At 48.4% G+C, this 10662-nt stretch overlaps 1 protein-coding gene across 1 annotated transcript; it reads left to right on the top strand.

Annotated features, from left to right (window-relative positions):
• Positions 1-2620: 2620 nt before the first annotated feature.
• esama (endothelial cell adhesion molecule a) lies at positions 2621-9152 on the top strand (the record flags this gene model as incomplete). The annotated part of the gene is given in 10 exon segments (XM_080509070.1): positions 2621-2654; positions 3883-3899; positions 3901-4035; positions 5940-5996; positions 5998-6142; positions 6373-6393; positions 6396-6527; positions 8173-8295; positions 8393-8528; positions 8642-9152. Coding segments are annotated over 10 exon segments (1311 nt in total).
• Between the last annotated feature and the right edge of the window lie 1510 nt (positions 9153-10662).

Genomic DNA, 10662 nt, shown 5'->3' with positions numbered 1-10662 from the left:
ACATTTAAACAAAGAGATTAATAAAGGAATGGACGTTTGTTCCACAGGTGATGAGCCAGAGGAACGAAAAGCTGCTTCTCTTTCATTTCTTCACATTCTGGCAACAACAAAAAAAAAAAAAATCCACGAAGCACAAAGTAAAATAATAGAATCTGCAAAAGACAAATGAAACTCGTCCACAGAAAGAGTCCAGAGTGTCAGGGTTGTCCAGGGGCGTTACTCGATTCCTTGTTGCCTCTGGCCTGTTGTTGCCAGGTCGGATGTCCCGTCGAAATAAGCAAGGGAAAGCAGTTCCGTGCAGCAGAGCGTGAGTTCATCAGAGAATAGAAACGTCTTTTTTCTCCACAGTTCAATCAGTCGTTTGCAAAACATCTAATTTACCATTATTGATCCTCGACGATGAAGATCTGTGAGCGCTGATATGCTGCAGGTACAACCTGACCTGGAGGTTTTGTTCCTGGTGAGTTTAAAGCTCAGGTTGGAGCCCAAAGGGCCGGCAGCCTGAAGCCACGCCCCTGGTACTCCCACACAGCTCCTTCAACACCTGATTCGTCAGTGATATTGGGAAGTCTTGTTTGTCGTGTGTGAACGGTTGTAACGGTGTGACGGTGTGACAGTGTGACGGTGTGAACGGCCCAGAGGAAATGAAGCAGCTGAAACATCTGGACTGGACTCTGCACCTGCATGAGAAGTAGCGCCACCAAGGTCACTGGTGCAGTATCACTAATTACTAAGACCGTGGTGCAGCGAGGCTGATGCAGTATTCATGCAGGTGGGTGTGTGTGTGTGTGTGTGTGTGTGTGTGTGTGTGTGTGTGTGTGTGTGTGTGTGTGTGTGTGTGCGTGTGTTCATCACTAATTCTCACACGTGGGAAAGTGGCAGGTGTGTTTGTGAAAAATTGATAGGATTTGTGCACAAGCGATGGTGATTGACACGTGAAGCTTCAATGCAAAAAAAAAAATGGAGGCAAAAGCAGGGATTTCACACACACACACACACACACACACACACACACACACACACACACACACACACACACACACACACACACACACACACACTGGATGATCAAACAGGATCCCGTCACACACTGTTGGCTGTGCTGAAAGGAAAATGGTTTCTGGGCTCGACACAGAGAAACGTTAGTAATTCATCCTGGAGACGAGGTGAAGGGCTGGAGAATAGAAGAGAGAGAGAGAGAGAGAGAGAGAGAGAGCGAGAGAGAGGTAAAGGTGAGGATGGAGATGAAAAACAGGAAGTGTGTTACCCTGCTGCACTCTTTAGCCTGTGCAGAAAAGAGGCAGATGTCCTCTCTCTCTCTCTCCTCTCTCTCTCTCTCTCTCTCTCTCTCTCTCTCTCTCTCTCTCGTCTCTCTCTCTCTCTCTCTCTCTCTCATCTCTCTCTCTCTCTCTCTCCTCTCACCTTCTGTTCTCAGGCCTGCCTTCCTGTGAAAAAAAACCCTTTAATTACTGTAAACATCAATTATGCAGAGTCAGCTGCTTGCGGACTGTCACAGTGGTTGTCGGCTGCAGATGAACTCCTCAGCGTGTTGAACGACTATTAAGCAGATCAGAGATCAGAGACGTGCGGCCGTGAAGAGGCTCTTCTTCAGCGCGTGAGAGAGACTGGCGTGTTTCTGGCTCTCGGCCGCCCCCCGCTGGTCACACGGGAACACTGCAGTTCAGACTGGAACTCACTGGAGAGGCTCCAGGGACCAGGGCGCCCGCCACGTGCTTTTATTTTGAAACTTCTTCATGTTGGAGATTAAGTCCATCAGCGTTTGTCTTCACCGTGATGTTTTGCAGATCGTTCAGGAGCCTGGAGGCTTTCTTAAAGGAGCATTATTCTATATTGATTCACCTCCCCTCCCTCCTCCTCCTCCTCCTCCATCTTCACCTCCTCCTCCATCTTCTTCACCTCCTCCTCCTCTCCTCCATCTTCACCCCCCTCCTCCTCATCTTCACCTCCTCCTCCTCTCCTCCATCTTCACCTCCTCCTCCTCTCCTCCATCTTCACCCCCCCTCCTCCTCCATCTTCACCTCCTCCTCCTCCATCTTCACCTCCTCCTCCTCCTCCTCCATCTTCACCTACCTCCTCCTCCTCCTCCTCCATCTTCACCTCCCCCCTCCTCCTCCTCCTCCTCCATCTTCACCTCCCCCTCCTCCTCCTCCATCTTCACCTCCTCCTTATCCTCCTCCATCTTCACCTCCTCCTCCTCCTCCTCCTCCTCCATCTCCACCGTCCTCCTCCTTGTACTCAAAGTTTCCAGCTCCTCCTTGATTCTCCTCCATTAGAATATTGATCCTAGGAAACTGCATTCAGAATCTGCTGTGTCCTGTGTGAGCTGTACTGGCTCCGCCCACACACACACATGCCCATCTATGGGAAGAGGAGGAAGCACTTCCTCTCGTGGCGCCATGTGACTGGTTGTGGGAGGAGTCAAAGGGGGAGGAGCCTACCTTGATTGTGATTGGCTGAACCCCCGAATAATATGAGCCTTTTATTTTTCCTCTCCCAGAATCCACACGGGAGAAATGTAAAATTCAAGACACAGTTTTAGTTGTTCATGCTCGTCTCTAATATGTTGGAGCCGCCGTGACGCCGTCTTTCATATCCCACAATGCCTTGGGGCAGGGTCCCCCAAGATGGCGTCAGTCAGGAAACATCGACGGTTTGATGGTTTGTCTGGAAAACTTCTGGACTTTATTGTGAAGGATTTGGGAAACAGCAGGCTAGAATGAGAGGAAATTGTCTTTTGCTTTATTCTCTGCGCAGAAGTTTTGCCATTTATGTGCAGAATATTCTAGAGATTTTTTTCTGGTTGAGTAACTTTACCCAGAATCGTTGATGCCGATCAGGATCTAGTAGATGGACGATCAGAAGCTCAAAATAAAACCAGCAGGGCTTCGCAGTGTTCTGCCGTTTTCTACCTACAATACGTCTATAAGAGACGGATCCTGCTGCCGTCACAGTCCAGCGTCACTTAATCCCGTCAGCCCGGCTGCAGCTCTCAGTCCGGAGCTTTGTCGACTCCTTCGTCGTTCATCGTCTCCAGACAAACGGCGGTAGATCCATGAAGGCCTCCTTCACTCACGTGTTGCAGGGAACCTCTTCAAACTCCGGTTGGTTGGATTGTGGCGACGAGATCTGATGAGTTGGTTGTTTTTCTTCTTCTTCTTCTTCTTCTGTGTGAATCTTGGAGCGAAGATTAGAAATGATTGTGTGAATTTAACTAAAGTTAGAACCTGATGAGGCGTCTGGAGTCTCTGAACGTCTGAAAAACCAAACGTCTGCGAGAGAACGAGCGTAAAGATCCTCCGCAGAACAGACCTGGTTTTAATTTTCATCCTACCGCCGTAGCGACGTGAATCCAGTCAGTTCATCTCAACACGCGGCTTCAGTCTTTATTCACCACCTCACCAACATTTGCAGCTTTTTCAAAGGATCAAACAATATAAAATATACATTTTTACTGGACACTTTATGCTAAAGGAGCAAAAATCACAAATTAAAATGCAAATTAAAATCATAGAATCTGAAGGAAAAGTGTGAATTTGACAAAAGAATTGCAGATATTTATTAGATTTATAGCTTCAATATTCGCCTAAATTCTTATTCTCGGCCTATAAAAGGTTGTAAAGTTTTACTGAGTATTAATGTGATGTATGATGTGTTTGTTTACACCTAATCTGTCTTTTGCCTCTTGGGAATATTTTTTCATTTTTAATTCGATTTTCTGAATTTTTCAAAGCTGAAAGCTGAAAGTTGAAAGATGGAAGCTGAAAGTTGAAAGCTGAAAGCTGAAAGTTGAAAGCTGAAAGCGTCTCGCTGTGTCCGGCTGTGGTCTCACAGCTTGTCCCGCCTGTCCCTGTCTCCGTCCAGGCGTCTTGGCCCAGGTTCCAGATGCCCCAGACCAGCCTGGACGTCATCAAGGGTCACATAGTGGTGCTGAGGGCCTCGTACGACTCGGCCGCGAGCGCCGACCTCGCACCAACACCATCCTGGTGGAACTACGTCTCCAACACCACCAAGCTGGTGAGGCCCCGCCGCTATTTATAGGAAAATATGTGGTCAATAAGTCGCCGGGTTCACGTCCGCGCCGGCTCCATGTCGGGGATTAAACTCGTTTTAATGCTGTTAATCTGACAAACCCCTGGGAAGGAAAACCAAGATGGAGAGAAAACGGCTCGGAGCGTCTAGAACAGGGGCGTCAAACTCTTTTCAGTTGAGGGGCCACATCCACCCTAATCTAACCTCTGGGGGCCCAACAAGTCAAATATAACATGCTAAAACTGCAGATATGGACAAATGCAAAGTCTTTCCTTCTTTTGATTCTTCTGTAACTGCAAGAATTTATATTCTGAAATTTACATATTAAAGGAAATCAGATATTATATTTGCAAAAAAAAAAAAAAAACGTCAGTCCCCTGTATCGGGATTAAAACAATTTGTCATCATCTGGAAATTGTTTTGACTTTACGTGTCTAAAGTATCACTTCACATAAGTTGGACTCATTGTTTTATTGTGAAAGGCGTTTGCGTCATGAGACCTCCACAGATTGCATTAATGTCGGGGGTCAAATTCTGACCAGGGCGGTTTTGAATGTCATTTTTGCCGATCTAGTCTTTTTAGATCAGCCTCCGTCAGTTTTCATATATTAGAACGTATGGATTCCGTCCTGTTGGGTCACTTCCTGTTGGGACAGTTTGGATGAAATGGCCGAAGCAGAAGAGTCGCGTCTTTTTCCTCGTGACGAACGCAGCTGGACGTCGTCCTCCGCGGCTCCATGTGCTGTTGGTTTTGTTTTGTTTTTTGTTGTTGCACATCATCTAGAGACCTGGCCGTGTCCCGGATTACGTGGCCCCGGGTCAGATTACTGGGCCGTGCAGATGGGCGACCCAAAAAGAAGGACGACAATCAAAAAGGAAACGTCGGAGGGGAGCTGGGAAAATGGCATTTAAGGGATTTAAGAGTTGTTTGTTTTTTTTTCAAATCTGGAACCACATCCACCGTGTCTCTTGCTCTGATCTGCAGCCAGAAAGATGAATTAGAAGAACAAAGTGTGACTCAGAGCGAAACCGTCTCTGGAGAAGCTTGAGTGTTGCGAAGGCAGCAGCAGAGTGGAGTTCTACCGACGTACATCTGAAATCTGCTCAAACAGGCTTTTTTTCTACAGGCTGTGAGTTTTCTTGTCTTTAAACGATCGTCGGTTAAATACAGCAGGAAGTGACTTTATACCAATAAACGTCTACTAAGGAGTTGATTCAAACGTCGTGAAGCCGCTTTTGCAATGTGGTGAGATTTTAGTCAACTTTGATCACGTCTTTATGAACCTCTGTTCCTTGATCTTTGTTCCTCTTTGTGGTTCCGGTGGGTTAAAAAGTCTGGCGATTTTCTCAAATACCCAAATGTACACATATCTGTGTTTTTAACTGAGGAAAACATGATTCCGTCACAGATGAACTTTCCAAATTTAAATAGTGTATTTAGACACTTTCTGATCTTTTGTCCTCAGAAAAGAGGTTTATAATATAAAATGTAAAGCAGGTAAATAACTGTCATTTGCAGCCCGACTTATCGACTTGAACCCTGTTTTATTCTGAAAGGTCAAAAAAAAAAAAAGGGCCTTTCTGTGGCACAGAGTACAGAAAGCACGACCGGATGACCTCACTACTATTCAGATGGACAAGTTGTGAACGTTGTGCCGTTAACAAACAACTTATTTTATCTCGGAGGCAGAAAATATCAGAGAAATCGTCCGATATTTTAACACCAGAAAAACAAAAAGTTCAGAAACGAGTGAATCTAAACAGTTCGTCGTTTGAGACGATGGGTTCTGTGGACACGTGAAGGATGTTTTAGTCACGTGGGCGGCGACAGGAAGAGGACCTCCCCCCCACACACCGTGACCTGGTTTGTCCTCGCCCCCCCCCTCCAGATCATCTCCTACACCAAAGGCTCCATGAGCGTCGGCAGCCCCCAGTTCCAGGGCCGGGGTGGGATTCATGGCCAGGATGCCGTCGCGCGACGTGTCGCTGTACATCAACGACACGCGGGAGTCGGACTCGGGCCGGTACCTCTGCCAGGTCATCATCCCCGGAAACCCCGGCCTGACGGGCGAGCTCAGCCTGGACGTGAAGGGTGAGAGAGAGAGAGAGAGAGAGAGAGAGAGAAGAGAGAGAGAGAGAGAGAGAGAGAGAGAGAGAGAGAGAGAGAGAGAGAGAGAGAGAGAGAGAGAGAGAGAGAGAAGAGAGAGAGAGAGAGAGAGAGAGAAGAGAGAGAGAGAGAGAGATCGACCTCTGGACAAACGCACCGAGCGGCGGTAGTCTGACTCCTGCTTCTCCCCCCCACCCCTCCCCCTCCCCCCCCAGTCCCCCCCGCGGTTCCCCGGTGTTCCTCTCTGGGAAGCCGGTTCTGAAGGGGAACGTGACCCTGGGCTGCAGGTCCGGCTCCGGGAAGCCGGTCCCGGTGTACAAGTGGAGGAAGACCAGCCCCACGTCCGAGGTCTTCTTCTCACCCATGCTCAGTGAGTGCAGCACACACACACACACACACACACACACACACACACACACACACACACACACACACACACACACACACACACACACACACACACACACACACACACACACACACACACACACACATTAAAATGCAAATATCATCAATATCATATATTTCCTTTCTCCTCTGTTTCCTCCATAAACATAACGAAGTCACACTTAGTATTTCATACACACACACACACACACACACACACACGCGCGCGCGCACACACATTATGTAAATAGTATTTGAGCTAGCACTTGTTTGTCTTTCTTTTGTATATAGAATGTATTGTTCATTTTCACACATCTTTGGAATTGTTTACTGTTTTGTATTGTTTATTTGCACTACCTTAAATTTAAAAAAAATAAATAAATAAAAATGCTAATATCGCCAATTCTATCTTCTGAATATCACTTCAATTCGATACGAACCAAACAGTTTGTATGAACCAGGTGAAGACGTGGTGGAAACGTGACGAGCTCCTGGTTCACGTCCACATCTGGATCATGTTTTGTTACAAAGACAGGAAATAAAGTCACGTCGGTTCAAAGAAAGAAAGAACATTTAAACCAATTTCAACATAAATCTCTGATAAGGAAGGTTAAAAAAAAACACAGACAAAATGAACATAAATAAATAAATAATTGCCGCTAACGACCACTGACCAAGACCAGCAGAGCTGAACAACAACAACCCAGGACTTTAACCAGGGTTTAACTAGGCTGAACCAGAGTTTAACTAGGCTGAACCAGAGTTTAACCAGGCTGAACCAGGGTTTAACTAGGCTGAACCAGAGTTTAACCAGGGTTCAACTAGAGTTTAACCAGGCTGAACCAGAGTTTAACTAGGCTGAACCAGAGTTTAACCAGGGTTCAACCAGGGTTTAACCAGGCTGAACCAGAGTTTAACCAGGGTTCAACTAGAGTTTAACCAGGCTGAACCAGGGTTTAACTAGGCTGAACCAGAGTTTAACCAGGCTGAACCAGGGTTTAACTAGGCTGAACCAGAGTTTTAACCAGGCTGAACCAGAGTTTAACCAGGGTTTAACTAGAGTTTAACCAGGCTGAACCAGGGTTTAACTAGGCTGAACCAGAGTTTAACCAGGGTTCAACTAGAGTTTAACCAGGCTGAACCAGGGTTTAACTAGGCTGAACCAGAGTTTAACCAGGCTGAACCAGGGTTTAACTAGGCTGAACCAGAGTTTAACCAGGCTGAACCAGAGTTTAACCAGGGTTTAACTAGAGTTTAACCAGGCTGAACCAGGGTTTAACTAGGCTGAACCAGAGTTTAACCAGGGTTCAACTAGAGTTTAACCAGGCTGAACCAGGGTTTAACTAGGCTGAACCAGAGTTTAACCAGGCTGAACCAGAGTTTAACCAGGGTTTAACCAGAATTTAACCAGAGTTTAACGAGGGAAGAAGAATGATGAAATTGTGTTGAATGGTTTAGTTTCTCTAAATGAAAAAGTCTTTTCTCCGACTGCTCCTGGAAGCTTCTGCTGAACTTCATTTAAGTTCGATTCAATTCAACTTTATTTATAAAAAAAAAGCGACTCTGTAAAGGCAGAAACCTGCAGAACCCGGCTGAGCGAGGGAACCCGGTGTTGCTCTTTGTTCCAGATGAGAAGACAGGATCTCTGAGGCTCAGCAACCTGAGCGGCAACATGTCGGGGAAGTACGTCTGCACGGCGAGCAACGCCGCCGGCGCCGAGAGCTGCTTCATCAACCTGGACATCGTCACCTGTACGTAGAGCGCGTGCGTGTGTGTGTGTGTGTGTGTGTGTGTGTGTGTGTGTGTGTGTGTGTGATGTCGGTGTGTGTGTGTGTCTCCTGACTCCAGCCACCAACGTCGGGATGATCGTCGGCGCCGTCATCGGCTCGGTGCTCGGCTTCCTCTTCCTCCTCTTCCTCGTCGGCTTCTTCTTCTTCCTGAAGAGACGGACGGACGGCGAGGACGACATGGCCAACGAGATCAAGTGAGAACAACACACACCCCCTTCCCCTCCCCCCTCCCTTCCCCCACCAGCTCTGTGGCGCCCCCCCCCCCAGGCGGGTGGCGGTATCGCCTGACGGTGTCGTCGCTCCGCAGGGAGGACGCCCAGGCGCCGAAGCGCGTGTCGTGGGCGAGGAGCGGCATGGGCTCCGACGCCGTCTCCAAGAACGGCACGCTGTCCTCCATCGCCTCCAGCCCCCACCACCGAGACCCCGCCCACCACCTGCACCACCTGCAGCAGTACCCGCAGCGCCCGCCCTCCGACACCGCCTCCATTGTCACGGCGGCCGGCAGCGTGGCGGGCTACCGGCCGGCCCACCGCGGCCACGGCGCCTCCACCCCCACCCACTACGGCTACGACCACAGCAGCACCCTCCCCCACGGGCACCAGCAGGGGCAGCACCACCACCACCCCCACCCCCACCCCCACTCGGACGCCAGCGCCAACGGGGGGTCGGGGCCGCCGGGGCCGGAGCGCTACACCCAGCTCCCGCAGCTGCCGGCGCCGGCGCCGCCCGCCTCCGCCATCACCACCTCCAACATCGCCCGCATGGGGGGGGTGCCCATCATGGTGCCCGCCCAGAACCAGGCGGGGTCGCTGGTCTAGGTGGGGGGAGGGGGGGGGAGGGGGGAGGGGGGAGGGGCACTGTTTACCTGCTTCAGTCTTTTATACTCCGACGGCACCGCGACCACGGCAAACTCTGTATAACGTTTGATTTTCATATCCTCTTTTCTACTTTATCGAAGCATTTTTAAGCGCTTTTGTTTTTCATATGTAACTTTTGAAACGTTTATAGATCGTCACTCTTTTTCTCTGCTCGTCCATCCATCCATCCATCCCAAAAGAAGCCGACCTGACGGAGGAGCGGCAGGTTTTCCAGGCACATTTCACGTGTTTAATTCAGGAGGAGGTTCATGTATTAGTGAGGACATCGCTGGCGTGTGAGACGACAGACACTTCAAGTACCTTCCTGGTGGGTTGTCGTCTCTCAAAAAGCATTCGGACTCATTTCTACTTCTTTTTTTAAAGGTACAATATGTTTAAGTAATGCCGGCCTGAGTAGTGCGAGTGTGGCCGCCGGGCGCCAGTGACACCTAGTGGCCACAGATTTATATTTTCATAACCGTCACTCCCTAATATAAGTCGCACAACTGAGGGACTCTTGTAAGTTATAATGTGGAAAATACAGCAGTAACAACTTCCACCACTGGGGAAACGCAGCAGATTTCAATATTTCCTCTTAGTTTTGAACGTTTTGGAAGATTTTTGGCGTACTGTACCTTTAAACAGTCGGTGACGGGACGCTGCTGGCTCCGCCCCCTCCCCCGGCCCCGCCCCCAGCTCCTCCCCCAGGGTTGTAAATACGGTATTTATTGTGCAGACGGACAGCGACTGGGAAACAGGCCGCCTGGTTTGTAACACTGGAACCAAAGATATAGAATAAGAGTGTTGATTCTTTACGATGTTCTGTCTTCTGTTCGTGTGACCCCCCCCACCCACCCCCCCAATCCCACACCAACCCCAAACAACACAGAAACATCCAGCAGTGTCAATATGAGGGTGTTTAAAAGCCTCAAGGTGCCTCACAACCGATTAAAGAGGGAAAATATATGTAAATTGAACTGAACTAAAAGGGAATTTTTTTTTTAATTACCGTATCTTTCCTCAAACCCCTCCCCCCCCCACCCCCCACCCCCCCCCCTCACCTCAGCCTCACTCACCGACAACATTCCGATTTAAGCGTAAAATACAGTTATTTATCAACCAATGGTGACGCGACGCGCCAGAACATATAACAAGTCCTCCGTGAAGCAGTTTAATATATTTACCTACAAAAAGGATTATTGAAAATATTTTTTAAAAAGTCTACTAATAAATGTTAGCACAAATTTCTTTTTTTTTTTTTTTTTAAGATTTTCACTTTAGTCTATTTTAAATAGTTATTCTAATGGGGAAAAAATCGAAAATGCATAAAGATGAAAAGAATAACAGGTTCTCGTCTTTAAATACTGGGAACTGGCAGGCTAACCAGCTAGCCTCGGAACGATCCCCGCTGCAGTACCGCCTCCCACCACAACAGGGTGTCGTGAACATTTAGAACAGGGGCGTCAAAGTC

This window comes from Blennius ocellaris, assembly GCF_963422515.1.
Source record: "Blennius ocellaris genome assembly, chromosome: 14".
Lineage (NCBI taxonomy): Eukaryota > Metazoa > Chordata > Actinopteri > Blenniiformes > Blenniidae > Blennius > Blennius ocellaris.
This window is presented reverse-complemented; position numbering and strand designations above follow the sequence as displayed.